General features: G+C 46.2%; 1 protein-coding gene across 2 annotated transcripts in view; it reads right to left on the bottom strand.

Moving 5' to 3' along the window:
- OTOA (otoancorin) overlaps positions 1–27,782 on the bottom strand; it is a 60,591-nt gene that overhangs the window by 8,993 nt on the left and 23,816 nt on the right. For both annotated transcript variants that reach the window (XM_057750138.1, XM_057750139.1), the window contains exons 12-23: positions 27,097–27,312; positions 25,318–25,485; positions 24,436–24,576; positions 21,267–21,325; positions 20,972–21,089; positions 18,461–18,534; positions 16,152–16,287; positions 15,006–15,196; positions 13,142–13,235; positions 7,761–7,890; positions 4,688–4,875; positions 3,111–3,266 (exon numbers count right to left, since the gene is read on the bottom strand). In XM_057750138.1, the coding sequence (XP_057606121.1) occupies positions 3,111–3,266; positions 4,688–4,875; positions 7,761–7,890; positions 13,142–13,235; positions 15,006–15,196; positions 16,152–16,287; positions 18,461–18,534; positions 20,972–21,089; positions 21,267–21,325; positions 24,436–24,576; positions 25,318–25,485; positions 27,097–27,312 (1,671 nt within the window). The remainder of the gene's footprint in view (positions 1–3,110; positions 3,267–4,687; positions 4,876–7,760; positions 7,891–13,141; positions 13,236–15,005; positions 15,197–16,151; positions 16,288–18,460; positions 18,535–20,971; positions 21,090–21,266; positions 21,326–24,435; positions 24,577–25,317; positions 25,486–27,096; positions 27,313–27,782) is intronic.

The following is a 27,782-nucleotide window of genomic DNA, read 5'->3' as shown; positions in this document are numbered from 1 at the left end:
TAGGAAGTAAATACTAGTATTATCTCTACTTCACAGATGAGGAAACTGGGGCACAGAGAGGTTAAGCAACTATGCCAAGGTTACACAGCTAGTAGGTGATGGTTCTAGATTTACAACCCAGGCATCTGACTCCAGAGCCTCTACTCTTAGCCAGTGAGGATGTTTGGGGATGAAGGAAAGATGGAGATTCAAGTTAGCTTTTGAACTTTTCTTATTAAGTCTTCATAATCAGGTTTCACTCGTTGACTCATAGCAATCTGTGCTCCCCAACCATCAGGCGTGCCCATTTTAAAATGAAACTGCAAAAATACAATTCAAATAAAATTACTTTGAAGATGTGATATTAAATTGTCCTTGCCACTGGAACCTGGAAAATGCAAGCTCAGCCTGCAAGGTGATAAGCCAAAATATATTTCCTTGAATGACTGGACCAGTGTATCTGTAATGATTCCAAGACAATTAATACCAACACTTTTAGGCAATATTAACCACTGAAAAGTGAATAGCTGTAAGATTTCAATCTCTCTGTTCATCCCTCTGGCTTCTATAATAGTTTTTTTCCTTTATATTGGTTTTTAAGCTAAACTATCTGTTAATGTAGTTCTGCCAGGTCTGACTATTAATCTAGAAACATGCATTTAAGGGTTTGATTGGGAGCTGAAGTTGAGGAACTGACTGCAAACAATATATGCAAATGTTAGGTTTTCATATCCTCTTCTTGATAAATCTCACTGCCATCCGTGGGAATTGAAAATTCATACAAAGGGAAAGAGACACTCTAGTTTCTAAGTTGGATATATTTTTCTGTTTTCTCCCAGACTGCGAAGAGAATGATTTTAATATTGGAAGTGTGATGTGGCATTTCTCAAACCAGGCAAAACCAGTTTTAGTGTCACGGAACCCCAGGATTGTAGAATGTCAGAGTGGAAGGAACTGCAGACTGGAGGGATCCAACTCTCTCACCTTGCAACCGAGGAAGGTGTCAAACTGCCAGAGAGAGAGAGTGTGATGATGACATGCTGATGACGACATGTTTTTATTGACTACTCAGCCCCAGGCATTGTGCACAATATTCAACATGTATTAACTCCCTTAATCCTTATGGTCAGGACCGCCATGGTACCCAGCTCCCGCGGGGCACAATTCACCCCATGTTCTCTTTGAACGTTGCCACCCACAGTCATGTGACACGGCAATCCTGATTACAGAAAGCTCGTGAGAGTAGGGGACATGCTTTGGTTTTGTTTGCCCAGAATGCATGCTCCCTTTGATAACACCATGCTTTTCCTTTGGTGAACCACCTGTTTTCATTTCCTCTTGCTGCTATAACAAATTACCACAAATTCAGCGGCCTGAACCAACACGGATATATTCTTTTACAGTTCTGGGGGGCGTCTGAAGGCTTAAAATGGGTTAGCAGGATGGAGGCTCTAGAGAGATTCATTTCTTTGTCTGTTTTAGCTTCTAGAGGCTGCCTGAACTCCTTGACTCGGAGCCCCTTCTTCCATCTTCAAAACCAGCAGTACTGCACCTTCAGTCTCTCAGTGTGTCCCTCTGCTTCCATTGTCACATTGCCTTCTGTATCTATGGCCCTCCTGCCCCTCCCCCCACCTTTTATAAGGACCCTTGTGATTACGTTGGCCCACCAGGATAATCTCCCATATCAAGATCCTTAAACTAATCACATCTGCAAAGTCCCTTTTGCCACATAAGGTAACATATTCACAGGTTCCAGGGATGAGGCTGGGGACATTTTGGGGGGTCGTTATTATGCAGCCTACCACGCACACGTTCCCCATCCTCACATGGTCCTGGTGAGATGGATTCCACCCCCTGATGCATGCTGGACCAACCCACATATTCTACTCCTGACCAGATTGCTTAGGGCTGGGCAATTACATGATTGGAGTCTATGCTGGGACTGCCTCAAAAATTAATGAGAAAGGGGCACTTTTGTCTGGGGTTGCTAATTATATGATTCGTAAGCCTTGTGCCGAAAGTGACAGCTGAGGGAGGGCCGCCTGAGTGAAGTTAACACCGAGCAGCTAAGACCCCCCCTTCTAGCAACACAGTGGGTTAACTTCCCTCCCAACTGACACAGTTGAATTCTGGACAGAACTTCTTCTTTAGCCCATGAAGGATTAACTAACACAGGAATCAGTCTCTCACCAAAAACTGAACAAAGTATATGAAACGACTGTATTTAGACATTGGATAAGAGGGAGCACAGGCCTATAATCCTGGAAGAAGGAAAACAAATCAAGTGAGCCCCACAGTTGCCCTTTCTCTCTGCCCAGAGGCAGTTTCCAGGCTATGGAGCGGGAAAGGGAACCCAAAAGAGCTCAGTTCTCAGGCTGAGTTGAGGATACAGAGATCCAAGTTCTGAGAGGCCAGGGACTGGCCTCTCATTTGTCAGGCGAAGGACTGGAGAGCAAGGAACTGCACAGAGAGAGGGAGGTGGGGGGGATGCTCCAGAAATCTCCAATAGAAGTTTTCTGAAGTCTGGCTGAGTACTGATCACATGCAAGGAATGAAATTCCACACACATATCAACAAAGGCATCAGAAAGCAGTAGGCTAAACAATTCTCACATGGAGCTGGAAAGAGTTCATATTCCCACCAGCCAGGGAGAAGAGGTCTTGAAATACACGGAGCATTGGACAGAGTCCTCAGAAGAATCAGGTCTCAGTGATGGGGATAAACTCACCACAGACTAAAGCTCACTCTAGATTCACCCTTATAAAGCTCAAAGGGAAGCCTCAAAATGATCAAACTGATCTAAAAGTAATTTAAGTGTATGCCAGAACAAAGCCAATACTCTTTAAAGGCATACCATTAAATCGCATAGGTGCTCAAAGATGTAAAATTCGCAATGCCCATCAGCCCGTCAACATTACTAGACTTGAAAATAAGAAAATATGACCCATACCTAGGGGGAAAATTAGCTAACAGAAACAGACTCAGAAATGGCAATGACGATGGAATTAGCAGCAAAGGTTTTTAAAGCTATTATTACAAATACCATAAATATGTTCCAGGAGGTAAAGGAAAATATATACCAAATTAAGACAGAAATAGAATATTTAAAAGATCCAGCAACATCTACTTACCTGCCCTGGGGTCCACTCTGTCTGCTGGCTGAGAGAAGCCACAGCATCGATGGAGCTGAGATCCAGCAGCTCCAGCTCACTCTCATTAAGAGCCAGGGCAATGCGTCCCAGGGAGGCGAGATGGTACTCTCTCCAGTAAGCAGGCATGTCCCAAACCTCCAGGTGGAAAAAAAAGCCAGATTAGACTGACCATTACTGACAGTATTTGAAACGGACATAGGATAAATTTCTTTAGTATATAAATTTCTCTTATAAATCAAGAAGAAAAAGATGACTACATTTATATTTTTTAATGGACAAAAGACACCAACGGGAAATTCACAAAAGAAGAAATAAACAGATGGGAAAAGTTCCGTCTCAGTCATAATTAAAGAAATGTACATTAACAACCATCAAAGAACACTGAGTTGACTGATCATACTGACAAGGGGTGAAAAGAATGATCTCTTACGGTATTGGAAAGATATGGGGGTAAAGGCGGCCCTCATTTGTTGGTGTTGAGAATGTAAATTGGTACATGCTCTTTAGAGGGGAATTTGGCTACATGCATCAAAAGCTTTTAAAATATTTATACTCTTTGACTCAGAAATTCCATCTCTGGGAATTTAGCCTAAGTAAATAATAAGACAAGTGCCAAAAGAAACATGTATAAACATGTATCTTGAGGCACTAAAAAAATAAACAATCTAAAAGTCTACCAACTGGTTAAATAAATAAAAACCAGCCATAAAGTGAACCATTATATAGCTATTTAAAATACTGATATATTTATATTTCTGATATGCAAAAATATGCACTGTACACGGTTGGTGTGAACAGTGAGCTGTTGAATAGTGAGTGAGTGTGATACTATTTTTTGTAGCACATACATGTGAGTATGTATGAAATATATAAATATATTTTACACACATACACAGAAGTCTGGGAAGTGTCAGGTGAACATACCAAAATATTAACAGTGCTTATCTCTGGGTAAAAGATTATGACCGATTTTCTGTTTTATTATTTTCTGACTTTTCTACAATAAACTTGAGTTACTCATATAAAAAATAGTTACGATTTTAATGAATTTAATGCCTTAACCCCACAAGGGGAACTATATAGTCCACAACCATCCTAACAGCTGAAACAAGCCACTCAAAGGGATCGTCATAAAGATGGCAAATGACTTCTAGTCCTCTTTTTATTCCTTTCTGCTCTGTTTTCAAGTGAATTTGCAACAGATTCTGAGAAAAACTCCTACAAGCAGCAGTGGGGTTCTCTGCGTGGTGAAAGAAAAGGCACAGTTCCTGGAAACCACCTCAGTCAGAGGCACCAGAGCATCCACGGAATCTGATTTACTGAGCATCCCTTAGATGCCAAGACACGTCTCATTCCATGCCCAGCCACAGCCCTAAGAGGGAAGAGCTAGAAATCTCTCAGGTGCAGAGATCACAACTATGGCTCTGAACTGATGCAGTGAGATTTCAACAAGATGCCCCAAGTGAAACCCCTCGAGGGGGGTCTGTGCGCAGCAGGGCTGGAACCCTGCGTTGGGTTTCCCTCTGTGAGTGTTTCCTCCCTGAGGCAGGCTTCACCTGTACTGCCTTCTCCTTCAGGATCCTCAGCTGAGCCAGGCTGAAGCCCCTGACAGCCCCCAGCAGCTCCACACTCCTGAGGAACGCACCCTCCTCCAGGCAGAGCAGGCCCTCAGGGGCCCAGCAGGCGTTGGCTTCGGCCAGCTTGGTGATGTCGTCGGAGGAGGGAGCCACGACTCCATGGCAACCTGAGGAATGGGCGATGTGGGGAAGGAACAGAGGAAAGAGAATTTCAGGAAGTGTGGGTCTGTTTCTTTACTGAAATTAATAATAGTCTTCTCCAATCGGAATTATCCACGAGAAGAAGTGCAGGGTAGAAACTGAGCTCGGGGACTCGGGGGCCAGTTTGAATCCCATTCTGCCACTGCTTGGTAACAAAATCGTGGAAATGCCGACTTTTTGCAAAGCCACAAGCACACAGTAGGAGCTCTGCCTCATTATGATTACACTGCAAATTGCCTGGAGGGCAGTAGGAGCTGATGGTGAACAGTTCTGGAATGAGATTCAGATCCAAAGCTATTGAATCCCTCTGTGCCTCAGATTCCTAGTCTATAAAGTGAGGATCAAATTACCTCCTAGAATTTCTGTGAGGACGAAATGTGTTATTATATATAAAGCACTTAGAACAGCACCGGGTATACAGTAAGCACTCAGTACACATTAGCCATTTTTATTATGCTACCTGCCATAGCCACGCCACGCATCTGAGTTTGCAACCCAGAGTTAAGGCTTCCGGAATTACAAGAAAGGGGCTCTCCTATCTAAGGGTGGAAAGGAAAGATGATTTGCCCTCCATAAAAATCTTGGTGGAAGCTGTGGCCTTCCCATCCCAGGAGAGAGGAAAAATGGGTCTGTTACATTTTCCTTGGCAACAGGAGAAACCCATCCACGTCAGTCCTGAGGGAGCTGAACCTTCCCTAGTCAAACTGCTTTCTCAGCAACACACAAATGAGATATTGTCTTTGCTGGCCCAGATGTGCCCAACCTGAGAGGAGGAAAAAACCGTGCCTTAAGAGCAACCCCGGGTTTGTGTTTGTGTTTGTGTTTGTGGTTTTGGCCGCGCCACACAGCATGCAGGACTTAGTTCCCTGACCCCCACCCCCTGCAGTGGCAGCACGGAGTCGTAACCGCTGGACCGTCAGGGAAGTCCCAGTCCTGGGTTTCTTGTCTCAGCAGCTGATGACCCCCGATGCTGACAGACTCACCAGCACCACCCAGGGCTGGGCACTTCCGAGCCCTGTGGCCACGCCCCCTCACTGCATCTTCAACAGAAATTCACTGGACTCCAATCAAGAGGCAAAACTGAAGCAGGTCAAAGGCACATGCCTGGTCCTCAAACATCTTTGTCACGATGCACTTGGAGGAGACAAAAGACCCCTCTCTCCTAGACCCCCTTTACTCCACTTTGCAATGAAAATAGGATCCAGTGAGATGTACAGAATGAGAGCGAACAGAATGGCCAAAAAGTACAGCAGGGACTTGGTCTTATCACTGCTGTGTTTCCAGGGCTTACAATAGGGCCTGACACCTAGTAGGTATTCAGCAAATATTCGCTGAATGAATCAACACACACAAAAATTAACTAAAATGAAACCGAGTAGTCATTCTTCTAATCCATTAATTACTAGAAGCACAGCAGTAATTAATACCCAGAACCAACTAAAGAAAAACGCCAACGAAGCACTGGAGCTAAGGGCATCCTCCCCTGAGTGTGGAAAGTCTTACTTTCACATATCCACAGGCACAGAGTAGGAGCACAGCGATATGACAGCTGGACTGCTAGGCAGTGAGGGCAGTAAGGGCTAGGGGTGAACGTCACCTGCTTTGGGTTCAAGTCCAAGAGCTGCCATTTACCAACTCTGAGACTTCAGCCAAATCTCTTCATCTCTCTAAACCTCACCTTCCTTCGTCAAGAAAAGGGGAGAAACCACAGTGCCCTCCCCACAGGACAGAGGTGAGGACAAGACAGTGCACAGTGAGGTGAGGACCCAAGGTGAACATCAATCCGATCACGACACGTCCGTGCTCGATGCCCCCAGGAAGCCCCCACCTTAGGGTTTCCTTTACAAGGAGTCAAGACCCCACTCCAGCCACATGGCCCCGCATTCCTCCTTCCCCCCCCACTCCTGTTACACCCCTTCTGCTCAGAAGCTCTAACGCCAGATACCCAGAGGGCCCCCTGCCGCCTTCCTCAAACATCACCTTAGTGAAACCTTCCCTAACCATTCTCCTTTCAAATCACAGCCCCACACCCCACCCTCCCCAACTCCTGTCCTTGCTTTATTTTCCTTCTTGACACTTATCATACAATATACTATGTATTTCACTTACATCTGCAATGTATTGTCTAGTTATGCCCCGCCCCCCACAATTTGAAAGTAAGCTCTATGAGGGCAGGGATTTTTGTTTTCTTGACTTAGTCAGTGCTCAAAAATTTTTTTGTTGCAGGAAAGAAAGTAAGCACAGATAGATTGTCAACTTTCATTATCACCATCATTCTTGGGTCTGGTTACCTTTGTCTCCTCCTGCCCGGCACAAGTCTACACTTAGTAGGTGCACACTGTAATAATATCTAATACTTACGGAGCATTTCCTACATGCCAGGCGCTGTTGTGGACGTGTTGATAGGTTTAAACCCACCAACCTTCACAATACTCTAATGAGGTAGGGGCTTTCATTACCCTCATTTTACAGAGGATGAAACCTGAGGCACAGAGAGGTTAAGGAGTTTACCCAAAGTCACACAGCCCATTAAGTGGCAGCCCTGGGATTCACATCTGGCCAGCTTGGCCGCAGCACAGCAATTCAGAGCCACACAGCCATTTTGGCCCTTAAATCAACTGTTTTGAAATGTCTGTTGCACACGTTCACTCATTAAACTTCCTGGCCTGGGTAAGGAGTGCAAGATGTGATTCCAAATCACTTTACAAAGATGTAATTCTATGGCCCGTGGATTTTTGCTACTCTACTGCTTTGCAAACGTTGCATCCAGTCCCATGGACAAGGAGTCCTCTTGATGTCAGCCAAAACACGGCTGCCATGACAGGGGCTCAGATACCCCAGAAACACTCACCAGGGCTGGGGTCAGAGCTGGGGCTCTCCTCACTGCTGTTCCGAACAGATTCAAAGACAGCCCAGAGGAATTCTTTGGGGGGCAAAGTCCCGGCCACCTTAGAAGCTGTTTGTTGAAGGATGTCAGGAAACTGTGTGGGGCAGAGAAGACGAAAGACAAGGAATGAATAATAATTAAAGCACATTAAACACAGACTTAAATGAGAGTGTAAACTGGAACCCTGTTTCGCTGCCTCCATTGTTTTTTTTTTTTTTTTTTTTGCTTTATACAGGCACACATCATTTCATTGCACTTCACTTTATTGCATTTGCAGATACTGCATTTTTTACATGCTGAAGGTTTGTGGCAACTCTCTCATTAGCAAATCTATCGGCACCATTCTGCCAACAGCATTTGCTCATTTCATGTTTCTATGTCACGTCTGGGTAATTCGCACAATATTTCAAACTTTTTCATTATTACTGTATTTGTTATGGTGATCTGTGACCCGTGATCCTTGATGTTACTATTGTAATTAGAGCACCACAAAGCGCGCCCATATAAGACAGTGAACTTGATTGATAAATGTAGTGTGTGTTCTGACTGCTTTACCAATAGGCTGTTCCCATCTGTCTCCCTCTCCTCAGGCCTCCCTATTCCCTGAGATACAACAATATTGAAATTAGGTCAATTAATAACCCTGCAATGGATTTTTTTTAATTTATTTTTATTTATTGGCGGTGTTGGGTCTTTGTGGCCGCGTGCAGGCTTTCTGTAGTTGCGGAGAATGGGGGCTACTCTTCATTGCAGTGTCATTGCAGTGCATGGGCTTCTTATTGCAGTGGCTTCTCTTGTTGCAGAGCACAGGCTCTAGGTGCACGGGCTTCAGTAGTTGCAGTGCATGGGCTCACTAGTTGTGGCTCTCCAGCTCTAGAGCACAGGCTCAGTAGTTGTGGTGCATGGGCTTAGTTGCTCCAGGACATGTGGAATCTCCCCAGACCAGGGATCAAAACCATGTCCCCTGCATTGGCAGGCAGATTCGTAACAACTGCGCCACCAGGGAAGCCACCTGCAATGGCTTTCAAGTGTGCAAGTGAAAGGAAGAGTCACGAGTCTCTCACTCTAAATTAAAATCTAGAAACGATTAAGCTTGGTGAGGAAGGCATGTCAAACGCTGACACAGGCTGAAAGCTAGGCCTCTTGCACCTAACTGTAAGCCAAATTGTGCAGGCAAAAAAAAAGTTCTTGAAGGAAATTAAAAGTGCTATTCCAGTGAACACACAAATGACAAGAGAGGGAAATAGCTTTATTGCTGATACGGAGAACGTTTTAGGGGTCTTGATAGAAGATCAACCCAGCTGCAACATTCCCATCAGCCAAAGCCTAATCCAGAGCGAGACCCAACTCTCTTTAATTCCGTGAAGGCTGAGAGAGGTTAGGAAGCTGCAGAAGAAAGAGTGGAGGTGACCATACGCTCGTTCATGAGGTATAAGAAAAGTCGGCATCTAATAACTGAAAACTTCAAGATGAAACAGCAGGGCTGATATAGGAGCTGCAGCAAGCGATCCTAACCCCAACCCTAACCCTAACCCTAACTCAGATAATTAACAAAGATGGCTACTAAGCAGCCTTATATCGGGAAAAGATACCACCTAGGACTTGCCTGGCTTCAAAGCTTCAAAGGACCGGCTGATTCTCTCATTAGGGGCCAATACAGTTGGTGACTTTAAGTTGAAGCCAGTGCTCATTTACCTTTCCAAAAATCCTAGGGCCCTTAAGAATTATGTTACATCTACTCTGCCTGTGCTCTATAAATGGAAAAACAAAGCCTGGATGACAGCACATCTGTTTACAACATGGTTTGCTGAATATTTTAAGCCCACTGTTGACACCTACTGCTCAGAAAAAAAAAAGATTCTTCAAAATATTACTGCTCATTGAGAATGCACCTGGTGACCAAGAGCGCTGATGGAGATGTGCAAGGAGATGGATGTTGTTCTCACAGCTTCTACCACAACATGCATTCTGTAGCCCATGGATCAAGGAATAATTTTGACTTTCAAGTCTTATTATTTAAGAAATACATTTCTTAAGGCTAAAGCTGCCATCGATAATGATTCTTCTGATGGATCTGGGCAAAGTAAACTGAAAACCTCCTGGAAAGGATTCACCATTCTAGATGCCATTGAGAACATTTGTGATTCATGGGAAGAGGTCAAAACATCAACAGAAGTTTGAAAGAAGATCACAACCCCCGCGGATGACTTTGAGGGTTTCGAGACATCAGTGGAGAAAGGAACTACAAATGCGGTGGAAATAGCAAGACAACTAGAAATAGGAGTAAAGCCTAAACATGTGACTGAATTGGGGCAATCTCATGATAAAGGAGTTGCTTCTTATGGATGAGCAAAGAAAGTAGTTTCTTGAGATGGAATCTACTCCCGGTGAAGACTGTTGAAATGACAACAAAGGATTTAGAATATTACATAATCATAACATAGTTGATAACGCAGCAGCAGGGTTTGAGAGGACTGACTCCAATTGTGAAAGCAGTTCTACTCTGGATAAAATGCTGTCAAACAGCATTCCACGCTCCGGAGAAATTGTAGTGAAAGGAAGAGTCAATTGATGCAGCAAACTTCAATGTCGTCTTAGCTTAGGAAATTGACACAGCCACCCCAGCCTTCAGCAACCACCATGCTGATCAGTCAGCAGCCATCAACATCGGGACAAGAGCCTCCACCAGCAAAACATTACACTCGTTGAAGGCTCAGATGATGGTTAGCATTTTTTTAGCAATAAATTATTTTTTAATTAATGTATTTACATTTTTTAGACATATGCTGTTGTATACTAATAGACTACAGTATAGTGTAAACAGAATTTTCATATGCACTTGGAAACCAAAAAAAACCATGTGACTCGATTTATTGCAGTATTCATTTTATTGTGGTGATTGGTAACCCAAACCATAATATCTCTGAGGTATGCTTGAAGCAGCTTCTCATATAGCTCACCTAACCTAGTCTCTACAAAGAATGATATAAAATGATACCCAACCTCAGTACTAATCCATGTTCACTAACATAAGTATACATTGTTTTTCACTCATCAGATTGTCAAAAATAAAATAAAGTGATAATACCTAATGCTGGCCAAGATGTAGGAAATATGCATACTTATTTCTCTGCAAGACTTATCTCTCTGCATCATTGCCATCTGATAATATCTATAAAAATGTATGTGTTCCTGTCTCTTTTGGGATTGGTACTGTTTTTAATTTTTATTAAAATTTACATGTATAAAAGGAGGAAAGAGCTATCTCTGAGTTCTAGATGAAGACTAGCAATGAGGGGGCTTCTCGTTGCCCTGGAGAAGGTGCCATTTCTCATCTAGAGCTGATGCACTTGGTCAAGACTCGGGATATTATTGGTAAATCTGTCCAAGAGTCTAGAGAATTCATCAAACACTCACCTACAGCAGTGTGTCTCTGTGTCCTGGTCTCCCAAAGAGTGTGTCCCAAAAGTCACCGGGGTTATATATAGTTCCTCTTTCTATTCTAATCTTGAGAATCAGAGTCACAGTCTAAGCCAATAGTTCCCAGCCCAGGCTGTAGATGAGAAGCGCCTGGGAAATCCACAGACACCCGGGCCCTGCGCTAGAGATTCTGAGACCATTGGTCTGGGGTGGGGCCCGTGTGTCTGTCCCTTTTAGAATCTCCCTGGTGATTCCCATGAGCAACTGCTCTAAGATAAATAGTTAACTTTTAAAGAGCAAATTGCACAGCAGAGTATTTTCCACCTTGTATTTTTAAAGGGACAACATGTAAAGGCAGGAGGAAGATTTTCCAGAGAGGATGCAGAAGAATCTGGGAACAGCAATTGCCGCTGAGGAAAGAAGCTAAGAACCTAGAAATGTGGGGTGGGAAACTTCTTATACTATAGTCTGTTGGGATTTTCTAACCAGGAGCATGTATTACTTGTTCTATTAAACATTTCAGGTATTAAAACAAAAAATAGAGAGAATAACACACCAAAGCACTCATGTACCCAGAACCCAGTTTAAGAAATGAAACAACACAAATATAACTGACACCTCCCTCCCTCATCCTTGGCCTCCCTCCTTCCCCAGAAATATCTGTCACCCTGAATTTGATACTTGATAATTAACCATTCTCATGTACTTTTAAACTCCTCTTATATATGACATTGTTTGGCATGTGCTTAAAATTAGTATTTATTTATTCACGTCATATCCTACTGTACATATTTTTCGCAACTTTCATACACTGTGTTTCTGAGATTTAACCACATTGATACGAGACTTTTTTGATTTCAAAAGTTAATTTTTTAAAAAGATTAGGTAAGCCTATAAGATATATGCACCTGCTGCTTATACCTCTAGGTTCGGACACCCCAGGAGATGATTTTACCATGACTGGACACTGGACAATGTTGCTGTGCGTGTGTGAACCTGGGTGACGTGCCGGGTATTCAGGTCGCCTGAGCATGTATGACAACATACATCTTGCGTGTGTGAGTACAGGGGTGAGAGCGTGTGGATGTGCTTTGCGGTTGAGCTGACTCTTGTTCAGCAAACATCCCCTCCTACCCCACCCTACACCTGCATGGAGGAGGAGACCTGCCCCACCGAGGTGGGCTTGGTCATGTGATTTGCTTTGGCCCGTGGAAGGTGACTGCCAGCCATCTTCCAGCCTAGGCCTTAAGGAGAATTGCACTTTGCAGTCCCTTTTCTGGAGTTTCAGACTTTCACAGTGAGAAGAACAAGCTCCAGGTAGCCTACCTGCAGAGGCAAACTCACTGTCCCAGATCCACAGACCAGTCAGCAGGAAATAAATGTTTTCTATTGCATGGTGGTGAGATTGTGTGGCTTTGTTACGCAGCAGAAGGTGACTAGTACATGCTCATCTGGCATGCCTCTTGGCCTTGTCTAACTCTTGGAGGGTTATTCCAAGTAGAGTGTTACACCCCAAGGCAATGCTCAACAAAGATTTGGTTTTGGATTCAATGTTTGCCCGTGTCATTGCACATACTGGACACAGATGTGCGTGTGCAAATGGTGCTGGTGGGTGCAAGCCCTCGAACAGGCATGCATGGGGGAAGCACACAGATAGCTGAGTGGCAGCTAAGTGACAGCTCCCAGGCTGTACACCTCTGCCTGGAGGCCACGTGAAAGGCCCAGAGTTCATTTAGCTGCTGCCTTATTCCCTTTCCCTGAACCTTGGGCATTCTGGAGTGGAGCTGGAAACACCTGAGCTCTGTGAGGCAGGGAGGAAGTTTCCAGAAAAACATACTGGTGGCAAACCCAAAGGAATATAATTAACCACACTTCCTCTTCCCTTCAAACTCCTTCAGCCTTCTAAACATAGAACACAGAGGTACCTTTGTGGCAACAGAGCTTAATTCATCTCCTGAGAAAAGTACTAGAAAGGGTCCCAAATCCTTCGTAGTCTCAGCTGTCCAGTTCTGGGGGAGTCTAAGGAGAGATAATAAGCAGTAAATGGAAACATCGTGCTGTTGTCCTTGTCCCCCTGCATCTTTTTCTTTTAGGAAAGGACTATCTTTATATCTGGAGAGGCTGTCAATCACATGGTCCCCTGTCCCTAACCAAGAAAACAGACATGTGATGTAGACTGACCAACGAGAGCCATCCCTGGGAATTTTGATGGAACTACTAGAGAAGCGCTCTCTTTCTTCTGGCATCTCTAGCAATAAAAAGGATATTAGAGGCCATTCTTCTCATCAAATGGAGAAAATAGAAGCCACACCCAAGAACACAGAGCTGAGGGATGGGAGAAACATATTCCTGATGACATCATTTGAGTGCCTGGATCCAGCCATGCCTGAAGTCCCATTCATTTCTAAACTCAATAAACTCCCATTTTTTTAGTGTGAATTGAGTTAATGAATTTCTGTCATTTGCATCAGAGTGTTTCCTTCCTCCCTCCTCAATAGAACAGTAATGATATATTTGTTCCTTTTAAATTACCATTTGTTCCTTTTAAATTACTCCTCCTATAGCAAGATAACATTTCCTCTCTCCTTGGCAGAATAATAACAGCACTGACCCAGGATCCACTGTTGTTCTTACGGAGACCCCCAAATGTCTACAGGGAAGTGCCTCACACTGTATTTGGTGATATCTCCAAAGGAGGTGAGCCCAATTAGCAGTGATAACCCTTCTCCTAGGACCAAGACAAACCACACCCGACCAAAAAGAATCCCCCTATCTCTTTGATTAACAATATTATCCCACTAGCCTGTAAGTTCCATGAGGGCAGGAGCCACACAATAATAACCACTGTAGGAACTTCCCTGGTGGTTCAGTGGTTAAGACTTCATGCTCCCAATGTAGAGGGCACAGGTTCGATCCCTGTTTGGGGAACTAAGATCCCATATGCCACACAACGTGGTCAAAAAATTAAATTAAATTAAAAAATAAAATAAAATATCTATAGACTTCAAATAATAACATTTTAAAAAATAATAATAATAATCCCTGTATCTTCATTCCTAGTCGTAAAGCAGTTGTCACACACTCAGTACTACCTGCCGGGCACTGCTGTAAGTCCTTTGCATGCATTAACTCAGCTAATCATCACAACTCTCACTGTCCCCATCCTGCAGATGCAAAAATAAAGTGCAAAAAGACTGAGTAGCTTTTCTGAGATCACACAGACAGCAGATGATAGAAAAATTTAACCCACGGAGTCAGGCTCCCAAGTCCCAGCCCTTAAACTCTATATTTGATAACATTAAGTGCTTGGGACACAGTAATTACTCCAAAGACATTCGTGGTCTAACCGTTGACCGATGTCTAGGCCCTGCTCAAATATCTGACAACTTCAGAAAGAACAGCCCTGTTCTACCCCAGGGAGTTCTCACTCGCCCAGAGCTGGCAGTGCCTCTATTATTTGCTCTATTACTACCAGTGTTGTTGTTTCACAACAAAAATAATCATAACACCTCCTCGCATTTGTAAAGTGCCATCTTTTTGAAACTCTTTCCCTTTCCACAAGCCAAGATGCATGGGTGACAACCATGGGAGGCCTGTAGAGCAGCTGTCACTCTCACTTGACAGGGAATCTGAGGCCAAAAGAAGAAAAGTCACGTTTCCAGAATAAATCTAAGTGTCTAACCTCAACATAAGTTAGAGACTCTGCTTTGAGGCAGGAGAGCCAGGGCTGGGCGCCCCTTGGCCAGCACCCCTGCCCCAGGCCTGGAGCTGACCCCAGGCCCTCCTCACCCGTACTGTTCCAGGAGCCTCAGCCTCACTGCTGCCTTCTGCTGGGGGCTGAGAGCCGGGCAGTCTCTGAGGCCGTGCAGGGCGGTGGCCCAGGCCCTGGGGGACACCCCACGGTGGATGATGGCCGCCGGCAGGTGACAGAGCAAGTTCCCCAGGATGTCCACAGTGTACTCGTCAGCAATGGAGTTGTTCTGAAACAGACAAGCGGAGCTGGTGGAAAGATCCACTGGGGCTCAAGATCGTGATCCCGTAAAATACTCCCTGACCCCAAACCTTGTAAAGGTTCCAGGATCTGAAGCACCTACCCTGCCACAGTCTCATAGAGGAGGCACAGGGCCTGATTTGTACCCCAGGGGCGCAGGCGTCAGAAGTCTGGGAGACCCCACAGTGATGTGGGAAGCGGGTGTGGGCAGAAGACTTTGTACCTCGTGGGCACTCACTCAGTGAGGCTGTGATCAGTGTCACTGTGATTTCTCTGAGGATACTTTAGAGTTCAGTAACCATTATAATGATAGTACAGCAATAAGAAAAACAGCACTTCTAAGTTTGTATGGTCCTTGAAAGCCTCCAAAGCTCTTTCTCAAAATGACAAAAATATCTTACTTGCTATGTGCCAGGCACTGTTCTAAGCGTTTTCAGGTCTGAATCCATTCATCTTCAAAGTAACTGTAAGAGGTAAGTACTAATATCCACTTTTTCAAGACAAAGAAACTGCCAGCTCTGCCCTTTGGGCCTTTGCATTAATAATATATTACCTATTTCATGTCCTCAATAACTCTATGAAGAAAGTGCTATTGCACCCAACTTACAGATGAGGAGACTGAGGCTCAAGGAGGGGAAGTGACCTGCCCAAAGCCACATAACCAATCACTGCAGAGACGCGTCTAGAACCCAGAATCCGGGTACTGTGCTCCTTCAAGTTCTCCAGAGCAACAGGCCCCGGAATGGCAGGCCCCAGAACCAGCAGCCAAGAGTGTTCCACCCAGGGGCTTCAGAGCCAGCTTTGAGACCCACAACTCACACTTTTGGCCATCACATCAGGCTTGAGAGCCCAGCCAGATCCACTGAGAGCTGCCCAGGATGGCCACAGATACCCGGAGGGGAAGGGACACCAGTGAAAGTGTCATCCAGGAAGAGTTTCCTTACCAAGCACTGCTGCACTTTCTCGAGGACTGAGTTCTTTTTGTGGGAATCTAAAACCAAGGAATCCAACTGACTCTTCCCCAGGCTGATCAGAAAGGGCACACACTGGGAGGCTGGGACAGAATCCAGGTAGCGAGCCCTGGAGAGAGATGGGGAGAATGAGGGAAAGAAAACAGTGGCTGCTTTGTATTTGCCCCTGAAATCAGGGTCTGCATGCCCAAGAGCTTATCACAGGATGTGCCTTAAATCTTTGTTCTCCCCAGAGATGTTCTCCTTTGGACAGGTAGCAAGCCTCCCATCCATCATTTTCCTCTTCTAAGGGCAGGAAACAAGCTTCCCATCATGCGCCTCTTCTATGGGCGGGAAACAAGCTTCCCATCATGCGCCTCTTCTATGGGCGGGAAACAAGCTTCCCATCATGCGCCTCTTCTATGGGCGGGAAACAAGCTTCCCATCATGCTCCTCTTCCACAGGCGAGAAACAAGCTTCCCATCATGCTCCTCTTCCATGGGCGGGAAACAAGCTTCTCATCACGCTCCTCTCCCATGACACAGCAACACTGATCAGGGAATAGGATCTCCATAAACAAAGGTTGGCTGGTGGACTGGTTGAGGGGAGATGAGGAGAAAGGAAATGAAAAAGTAGAAGAAGAAAGAGACAAAGAGGACAGAGAATAAAATAGAAAGTGGAGGAAAAAAAGACGAGAAAGAGAGAGTAAGAGAAATGACTCCCAATTCTGTCAACCCCAGGCTAGAACTCTCCTCCAAGCTCTTGACCATATATTCTCAACAGGAGTGATACCACCCCCAATGGGGACAAACTGGGTCAGGGAGAGGGAAGGATGTGGGCAGGGAATCTTAGTTATTACAATGATGTGTAACCCACCAAAGCTCAACCCTACTCAACAGAATCTTCCTCCTTGTAATTTCTCCCATTAGGGAGATATTAAGCTTTTCTCCTATGAGAGGCAGTAATGAAATAAAAGTTGAGAAAGACTGCTCTAGACCCATGTGGCATCATCACCACCTGACTTCCAAAACCAAATTCAACGCCTCCCCCAAACATGTTCTGCCTCCTCTCTGCCATCCCAGACTCCTCTACCTCTTTATTCCCAAATCTGTCCTTGCTAGCTCCTCAGTATTACTTAAATCTGTTCTTGCCTCTCCATTCCTAGTTTCACTGTCTTATTTATCTCTTCATTCATTCATTCAGCAGATATATACAGAGCACCTGCTGCATGCCAAACACTGCTGGGCACCAGCTACTACCATGAACCAGACATGAGGGGCAGGTCCCTATCCTCAGGATGCTCTAGAGGGAAGAAACACAGAAACCAGTTAATGAAACAGATCATTTCAGCTAGTAATGAATGTAAGGAAGAAAATTAAATGCCTCTGTAATGGAGAATGATGTGGGGACATCCAGGAGACCCCCTTTGAAGGCAATACCATTTGAGCCGAGACATAAGTGAGTGGAAGAAGCAGTCATGCAAAGGTCAAGTTTACAGAAATAAGCTTCCACTGTCTCCTTCCAGCCAGAGCCCTGCACTCCATCCGCTATATGGGCAGTGGTGATGATCTCTCTGAAACATAAATCTATGCCCAGAATACAAGTAAAACACTCCAGGGCATCACACAAGCCCTCCCTGACCTCTCTGGCCATCTCATTTGAGCCCTGGGATCCAGCCATGCCTGAAGTCCATTCCTGGACTTTCCTGAACTCAAAACTACCTTTTATTGCCTAAGCCAGTTTGAGTTAAGGTTCTGTCACTTTCAACCAAATATCGACTTGATCTTAGTTTACGTATCTCTGAGAACTTAGTATGGAGTAAACACTCAGTAAATATTTTTAATTCAATGAAGACAATGGCAGCAAGAGAAGGGAGAGGAAAAAAAAGAGAAAAAGAGAGAAACAGTGTCCAGACCATATTTAAAAAGCAAGGCTGTCCCCCAGGCCTGAACATCCACATATACCAGGAGAAATCCCCACTGCTCCCATCAGCCCTGATTCCCCTGAAGCCTGGACACAGCTGTGAGGCCATCCCAGATGTGACCTGCTTCACTGGCACTCACTCATTCAGGCTCGGGCTGCTTTGGCTTTGGTTTTTAAATAACAAAAAAAAAAGCAAGAGAATCTGTCTGAAACATGGGGCTTAGAATTTAAATGCAGGTTCTCAAGGACTTAACTGTCAAAGGCGCTCTCCACTTGCCTCTGGTTCCTCACCAACACCCAGGGACAGAGAATCACTTTGGCTTTGGTGACACCTGCCAATCTTACTGCTGAGCCAGAAAGGGGGACTGATGTTCACTTACGGGAGTGCAGCCAAGAGGAAGGGCGGCATAGAGGACCTGGAAACGTCCCAGTATTTCCACGCCAAACAGTTAATCTGAAAGATCAAAGCAGTTCTAGAAATTTAGTCCAATAATAATAAAGGTAAACACAGATTGTGCTTTCAGTGTGTCAGGCACTGTTCTAAGTGCTTTCTATATGTTCACTTATTAAATAGAACACCCTACGATGTAGGTAACACTATTGCACCCAATTTATGGATGAGGAAACTGAGGCAATAACAAGATGCACACAAAAATTTAAGTCTGAGAATGCTCACCACAGTTTTGTTTATAACTGCAAGCAAGTGAGATGTCACCTTAATATACATCATTGGGGACTGGTTAAGTAAATTATGGTATAGCCATACAACGCAATGCTATGCAACTATTTTGTTTCTATGTGATAGATGTGTGTGTGTGTGTGTGTGTGTGTGTGTGTGTGTGTGTGTTACAGATTTAAACAGAACATTGTGTATGGTATGAGCTCATTTGTGTTTTTTAAATTATATGTAAATATGTTTTATATATACCAAAAATTCTCCAAGTCAATAGCAAACTTCCTCTGTAGTTATCTCTGGAGCAGCAATGCTCAGCCTCAGCACTACTGACATTTTGGGCAGGATAACTCCGTGTTGCAGGAGCTGTCCTCTGCATTATGGGATGTTAAGTAGCATCCCTGGCCTCTACCTCTTAGGTGCCAGTAGCATCTCCCCCAGGTGTGACAATCAAAGGTGTCTCCACATATGGTCAAATGGTCCCCTGTTGAGAACCCTGCTCTAGGAGAAATTTTACTTTCTATTGTTTTGTTTTATAATAATTATGTGTTTTCAGCAAAAAGATAAACAATAAAGGCAAATTTTCTAATTATTGGTATTTGAAGGTTCTGAGAACTGGGCGGAGTCAGGGAAGGAGCTTCATTGGGACAACTCTTCCTGTCTGAACATGCAGCACTTCCTCAAAGTGGGTCTGAACTCCATCAATTGGATCAGCTTGATGAATGGAAGGAGACAGTCATCCAAGGTCCAGGTTACAGAAATCACCTGCTTCCTGCCCTACCTGGGCAAAGCTTTTAATATAGCTCAGTGGTTCTCACCAGGGAACCGCTGGAAACGAAAAGTATCAGGCTTCACCCCAAGACCCTAGGGAAACTCTGCACGTGGAGCTCTGCAAACTGCTTTTTTAACAGTTTTATTGAGGTATAATCGATATGCAAAGAACTGCACATATTTAATGCGTACACTTTGATGAGTTGGGCATATGCAAACCACAATCAAGGTCATAGGCACGTCCAACAGCTCCCAATATTTCCTTCTGCCCCTTTGTTTTGGTTGTTGTGGAAAGAGCACATGACTTGAGAGCAACCCTCTTAGTGAATTGTGAAGTGCAGATACCACATTGTTAACTGCAGGTGCTATGTTGTATAGCACATCTCCACAACTTTTTTTTTTTTTTTGAAGCAGAAATTTTTTCATTTTTTTATTGTGGTAAAAGTCACATAATATAAAACATTCTATCAGGTAGGCCAAAAAGTTCATTCGGGTTTTTCTGTAACACCTTACGGAAAAACCTAAACGAACTTTTCGGCCAATCCAATATTTTAACTATATTTAACTGTACAGTTCAGTGGCACTAAGAACATTCACAGTGTTGTGCAACTCTCACCATCACCCATCTCCCGAATTTTTCACCCTCCACAACTTATTCATCCAGCAAAACGGAAACATTATACCCAGCAAACAAGCCTTCCAGGCAACACTGATGCAAGCTTGAGTATGAGAACCACGGACAGAATGAACAATCTGGGGGAATGACAGGCTTCGTTAAAAACCTGCAGGTTCCTCTAATGATCTCAAAAGATTGTACACCCGGCTTTACCCTTCCTGGCTCTTGGGGAGAAAATTCATTGTTTGGAAACTCTTGGTTCAGATCTGAAACGCACCGGGCCATCTGCTCACCCTCTCAGACTCTGCACAGCTGACTGTTTATACACCGAGTCCAAACACTGCTCCCAAAGCCTGTTTTTACTTAATGAGATACAGTGAAAGTCAGTCACTGTCTCTGGTCTCCCCAAAGGGTTAAAGAGTCTCTTTAACTGTTGGGAAAACGAAGTTTTAAATGAAAAATTAAATTCTCCTAGAGTATTGTTTCCACACCAGGCCACCCCTGGAAAGGACAGGAAGGTCAATGAGGGTGTGACCTGAAGTCCCAGGAGAGCATAGTTGTGAAGGTGCAAAACAGTATCCCTTCCGACTGAATTTGGGGGTTTAAATCTGAGCTAAGAATAGCCAATCTGCTGAAACTCTGGCTGTAGAGGCATAGGTATGTGGCGCTTTTAAAAAAGAAATTGGAGAAAACCTGGCTCAATATTTGGCCCCATATCATTACTTGCATCAGTCTAATCCTGGCACAAGTATCTTAAGACGCCACAGTTAATCCACCCGGTGACTGGGGTCAGGAGAGAGAATTAGAGGCAGGGAAGTGCTTCGAGGGTACCTGATACGGTGAAAGCAGGGAGAAGTTGTTCTCAAAATACTGGAAATGAGCCAGAAAGGAGTCTGCGCTCATGGCCTCAACGTGGGAGCACGTTACACCTTTGATCAGCTGCCCTGAGCTAGAAAACAAAACAAGGGACCCTGGAGAAAAAGGGGAGTAGGGAAACGGAGAGAAGGAGCAGGAGAAGGCAGGTCTGATCTGACACCCGCTGCGGGCAGGACTGTCCAACTCTGCCCGCTGGGAAGGAGGCTCCTCAGGGGGGAGACTCCAGGGGGCTCGTCAGCCCCAGGCTTACCTCAGGAGCTCCTCGGGCCTCCTGGTCGTCTTTGTCAGAAGCTCAAACAGGAGCAAGGCCTGAGGGACAGAACGATTGCCACGCTGACGGAGCACTCAGCCACCATAGTGAGTCCTCTGCTCCCATTTTACAGAAGGGAAGATGTTACTTACCCAGAACCACACAATTGCTAAGCGGCAGAGCTGAGATTTGAGCTGGCGCCAGGTAACTGCTGAGCCCACGCTCTCACACCCCAGGTGATCCCGATGTTCCGGGAGGCAAATGAGCAGTAAAGCCAGGGCAGCAAGGCTGGGGTTTACTTCCTGTGCTCAAAGGAGCCGCTGCCCAGTTGTGGGCCCCCCATAGCCCCTGTTTTCATACCCACCCGCTGGTTCCTGAACACACGGCATCCCAGGAAACAAAGTGAATGGATGACGGACAGGCTAGAAAGTTTCATCAGTAAGGTAACTCCTACTCACAACGGCTCCCCCCTCAAGTCCTTCCCAGGTGGGTCCCCAGGAGAGCAAGACCTAGCAGGCGGAGGGGTTGTTTGTTTCAAAGAATGCACAGAACACCTCACGTGCAAATATGATCACATGCAATATTCATCTATTTTATAGACTCTGAAACTTTGAACATAATTCCCTAAACAGAATAAACCATGAGCTGGCACTAGGTGGAGGCACTGGTGACATGGCAGCTGAGCCCACGAGAGAGGAGCAGCCGGGCAGGTAAGTTCCAGGCACCCTGCGTGTGGCCCCAGAGATTTCCTCGGGCACAGGATCAAATTCCAGGGTCCTTCCATCATTCTCCCCATCTCAGGAAATGGCGACTCTATCAACTCAGTTGTTGAGACAAAAATGTCTTGAAGGTATATGTGGCAGGATGTGTTTTCCAAAGTGGTCATATATTTTCTGCCTCATATGCTCTTCTAGAAGCTTCCAGAACCACTCCCCCATCAAGAGATGCAGTCTGCTTGTAGCTGGAGGTGGGTGGCATGGAGGGGGGCTTTGTGACAGCCTCAGCAGAGTGCAGCAGAAGTGATGCTAGGTGACTTTCAAGGTCACCAAAGGTGACAGCTTCTCATGGCTCTCTCTCAGAACACACACCTTGGGAGCTCTGAAGCACCTGTACGAGGCCCGCTGCCCAAAGCCACCATTCTGGAGAGTATTCAACACCTAGAAGGGCCGCAACAAATGACCACAAACCTGGTGGCCTGCAACAACAGAAATTTATTCTCTCACAGTTCTGGAGGCCAGAGGTCCAAAATGAAGGTGCTGGCAGACCGGGTTTCTTCCAAAGACTCTAGGGGAGAGTCTTTCCCCACCTTTTCCAGCTTCTGGTGGCTTCTCCTTGGCCTGTGGCCGGACGCCTCCAGTCTCAGCCTCCACCCTCACACAGCCTCCTCCTCTGTGTGTTTCAAGTCTGTCTTCTCTTCTGCTGTCTGGGTCATCCCCTCTTGTCATCGGATTTAGAGCCCACTCAGATAATCAAGGGTGACCTCCTCTTGAGACCCTTCACTTAATTAAATCTTCAAAGACCCTTTTTTCCAAATAAGGTCACATTCCCACCCACAAATTTTGGGTGGACATAATTTGGGGGGGGCACCGTTCAACCCACTACATGGAGAGACCACACCCAAATAGACAGAGACACCCCCGGCTGTTTGAGTCTCCCAGCCCAGGTGTCAGACACATGAGTGAGACTCCAGCCCCAGCCACCACCTGAATCCAACTTCATGGACAGCCCTAGGCAAGAGGCTTGGGACCATGCGAGCAAATAATAAAATAATTGCTACCACCACTGAATCCGGAGCTGGTGTGTAACCGGCCACAGATCATCAGAGCATCAGCCTTGGTACCCCACCTCCGTCACACCCACATCCAATCTGACAGCCAGTTCTGTAGCTGGTACTTTCAAAATGTACCCAGAATCTGACCGTTGGTCACCACCTGCATTGCCACCACCTAGTCCAGGCCACTGTGCTCTGTTGCCTGGACTATGCCGTAGCCTCCTAACTGGTCCCTTTGTTTCCGCCCTGCTCTCCTCAATTCAGTCCCCGTGCAGCAGCCAGAGTGATTCCTTGAAGACAGAAGTCAGATCCTGTCCCTTCTCAGACCCCTCTCAGCTCCCCTTCTCGCCCAGGGTAGAAGGCAGTCCTCACAGCAGCCCCGCCACAGCCTCTCTGAGCTCAGCGAGGTCGCCTGTCTAAACAGCTCACTTCCCACCCCCTAAAACCAGGCCTGTCCCTCGCTTGGTTTACTCATGACCATCTATCACCTAACAGGACACACATTTAATGACTGATCTCCCGCACTGTCTGTCTCCCTTGCTAGGATGGAAGCCCCCTGAGGGCAGGGATTTCCCTCTGTTTTGTTCTCTTCTGTGTCCCCAGCACCACGCACAGCGCCTGGCACCTGGGGTGGGGGGGTGGGGGTGGGGAGGGCAGGGGCTCCTTAAACACTGACGAGTGAATGATGAAAAGCCAAGTCAGGGGAAGTTCCGAGGCCGCGCGTCCCCAGCACAGCCCTCCGCAGGCGGCCCCAGTAATAAGGGCTCTTATGTACAGCGCACGGTCTAGGGTGATGCTCGTGAGAAATGATCCCCATTTTGCACGTGAGAAAACTGAGGCCGTGGGAGGAGAAGCCGTGACCCCAAAGTTAATAAACAGCAGCCCCAGAATTCATGCTTGGGGCTCGTCTAACTTAACACTACGCTATTCTGCCTCCTGAGTTTAATCACACAGAAATGTTTCTTTTACCAGTTTAACCTTAGAACAGGGACTTCCCTGGTGGCACAGTGGTTAAGAATCCACCTGCCAATGCAGGGGACGTGGGTTTGATCCCTGGTCCGGGAAGATTCCCACATGCCGTGGAACAACTCAGCCCATGGGCCACCACTACTGAGCCTGCGCTCTAAAGCCCGCAAGCCACAACTATTGAGCCCGTGTGCCGCAACTTTTGAAGCCCACACACCTAGAGCCTGTGCTCCGCAGCAAGAGAAGCCACCGCAATGAGAAGCCCACACACTGCAATGAAGAGTGTCCCCCGCTCTCGGCAACTAGAGAAAGCCCGCACACAGCAACGGGGACCCAACGCAGCCAATAAAGAAATAAAGTTTTAAAAAGAATAAAAAAAACCCTAGACCTTCCCAGAAACCCAGGCGTCACCTCTGGGTGTCGTGGTCGTACCTGACTCTGCCGGAGCTCCTTCTCCTTCAGGACTGTGGAGTTGAATCCTGGTTCCCTCAGTAAGTCAAAGAGAGACACTTCCTTAAAGAAAGCGCCTTGTATTCCCACAATGCCCGAGGCAGTATCTCCTGCTTCCATTACCTGCCAGAAGTAAGAAGAAACATAGCAGTGACCTTGTAGACAGTATATTGAGCATTGGATGAGGGTCAGGCGCTGTGTCTAGTGCTTCAGGGGCAATAAAATCCATCAGGTCTGCTCAGCAACCCAATGAGGTGGGGACCACCCTTATCCCCATTTTACAGGTAAGAAAACCAAGGCTTAATGAGTAATCGGTTGAAAGTCAGTATTTGAGATTTAAGCTCAAGTCCGTCTTATTCCAAAACTCACACTCCTTAACCATAGGTGCTACAGCTTTCTGCAAGGTGCTGGTATTTTAGGCTGAATCTTTTGGGTTGGTTTCTTAGATTGTACAACTGGACCCTGCAAGTCTGATAGAATAGGATGCCCAGAAGACTCACTGCAAGTGAGAAAGAGGAATATGGACATGGCTTCAGTGCATGAGAGAAGGGACCTTCAGAAGCACAAGGTGGGTTCAGGATTCATTTTCACATTTGAAAACCAAACTCCTAAAACATTAGTACAGCGAGAAATGTAACTGAAGAAAAGTCTTCCAGATTCGACTGGCTGGGGAGAGCACCAGGGTCTGGAGAGAATAAGGCAAGACCCCAGAAACTCTTTCTGGAAGGAAGGGAAGGTGAGCATCAAGAGAAGGCATTCTCCAGGCTCAGCACAACCGCACCCAAAGCCACAGGCCACTCACAAAGCCCCAACACCACACGCTCTGTAAGCCCCGGGGCTGCAGACCAGGCATCTTCCTCTCACCTTGCTCAGGACACCGTGCTGCTGGGCAGGCGACAAGTCGGACAGGTGCAGTGAGACGGCGCTTCTCAGGAGGCGCGCGAGGTCCCTGCGGTCCATGGCGTGGAAGGCCTGGGTGCCCACCCCAGCCAGCAGCCCGCCCATCCTGCTGACGTTGTAGAAGGACAGCATCTGGGTGCCGGCGAGGAAGGGTGAGGCCCAGCTGCGGGCCTCCACCGTGCAGACCTTTCCGAGGCCCCACTGCAGGCTGGGTGTCAGGATGGGCGCTGAGGCACCACCACAAACAAGACACAAGCTGCCCTCCCAGACCCGCCTTCATCAGGAAAGAGAGTTAAGCATCAAAACACACGACACCAGCAACTGCGCGGCTGGAGGAATTACTACACTCTCCGAGGCCACAGCAAAACCAGCAGTGTGCCCCCCACGTGCCGCAGCTGACCAGGCAACGGGCTTTTCTGCGTGCACTTTGAACTAGCTGACAAGACGTAAATACTGGAGGGATCTTATAAAAATCCACATTAGAGTTTCTGCTTTATAAAAAAAAAAAAAAAAAGCCTGAACGTCGGGCGCTACTGGGCCCACGTCGGCAACACAATGGGAAAAAACCTTCAGGTAGGTCGTGGGGCTTTCAGTTCACCCAGCCCACCCCCTCTTATGGAACCTTGAGACAGCCCACTGTCCTCAGTATGTCACCAGACGGGCATCTGACACAGCAAAGTCCCACGCTCATCTATCTTCATGTGGAAGGTTTGAGTTGAAATAGCCTCAGGATGTGAGTCTGATATTTTATGACGAATATGACTGTAGCTGGCCACCCTAACAGGAATCATGCTTGGTTTTTCCCCCACTCCTTTGGAATGAAGATGCTAGATGTAACATAATCAGAGACATTCCTTGGATCCATAAGAAAAAAAAAAAAAAAACAGTTGAGTGGTTTCCTTTAGCTATTCCCTGTAAAATGGACAGTCCCTTACTGTCCCCAAAGAAGGCAAGACCTTTTTGAGCTCTTGGCTTCTTAGCAAAAGTCACCTCACCCCTCTGCAGCAAGGGTTGCACACTAGGAATGAGACAAGGCTCTTGGTCCAGGGCTGGGAGGACCAAGACAGTCTCCCTCATCTCCCGAAGATCAGATTCACAGAGTAGATCTATGTGGCCCCAGTCAAAACAGAAGGTCTGCAAAGCCTTCAAACTAAAGTCACCAGAGTCTTGAAGGGACAAGATGAATGGTCTACCCTTGGTCTTGAGTCAGAAAGTAAGAATGGGTGGGCAGTGGTCACGGCACCATGATGGAGGTAGTTAGCATGGGAGTGAAGCAAGATGGCTCTGAAGCTGGATGCCCCAGGTTCACTCCCAGCTCTGTCCCTTTCATGTGGCCTTGGCAATTCCCTTATACGCTCTGTGCTTCATATGAGCGACCTGGAAAATGGAGGTTATAGCACTACTGACCTCAGACAGTTGTTGGGAAGATTAAACGATTAACTCAGAGATAGCTAACTTGAGCGCATACCCTCGGTCACGTGTTGTTCTAACCTCTTCCTTGTGCTGACTCACACAATCCTACGGAACAGGTGCTATTGTTATCCCCATCTTACAAGGAGGGAAACTGAGGCAAAGAGAAGTTAAGCTAATTCTCCAGTGCCGCACAGCTAATAATTGGTAGACCAAGGATTCGCACCCAAGTGGTCCTCCTCGGCACTATGTTCTTACTGATTGGCTGCCCCTGTTGGTGTGTATTACCGGCCATTGGGGTCTCAGGCCTTCAGAGTTCAAGCTCCAACTAACCTTCTCGTGGGCCAGGTATTTGGCAGACAAGATGATGACCTGGCTCTTGGCCCAGCCTGACACCTGGTTGAGGGTCGAGATGGCGCCGTGCACAGCCTCAGATGAGAGGGATTCCAGCTGACCGTGGGTCAAGCCCACGACTGCATCTGACAAAGAGCCCAGCGTCTCATTGAGGGTCTGGTTCTCCGTGGCAATTTCCAGGAGGTCAGCTTTGAGCTAGGAGGGGAGCAAGCCGGGATGAGGGTCGATAGCCAGCAGGAGGGTGGTTCCTTCTGACTACATCCCAGGGCGCACCCTCACGCCACCCTGCCCTGTCAAAGGGAGAGGGGCTCCTGCTGAGCCCAGACCATGAGTCGCCCCATTGAGAACAGCACCTCCTCTGGCCTTGACCTTCGTATGCTGCAAATTCACTGTATGCTTCATTTAAATATTAATTTGTTATTAAGTCAACCTTAAAGCATGGCAGAAGGAAATTTTGTTCACTTCACCTGTAACTCCACCACACTCCCCTAGAATCGATTTTCTTTTTGTGACCTTGAACTCTATATCCTGTCCATGGGAGGTAGTCAAGGGAGGGAAGGATTACGGGGATATGTGTATAAATACAGGTGATTGAACTTGGTTTACCTCAAAAAAAAAAAAAGAAATATATATAGATATATATATATATCTATATATATCCTGTC

This window comes from Hippopotamus amphibius, chromosome 9 (genome assembly GCF_030028045.1).
Source record: "Hippopotamus amphibius kiboko isolate mHipAmp2 chromosome 9, mHipAmp2.hap2, whole genome shotgun sequence".
In the NCBI taxonomy this organism is placed as follows: Eukaryota; Metazoa; Chordata; class Mammalia; order Artiodactyla; family Hippopotamidae; genus Hippopotamus; species Hippopotamus amphibius.
The sequence above is the reverse complement of the archived record's forward strand: the minus strand, read 5'-3'. Positions and strand labels throughout refer to the sequence as shown.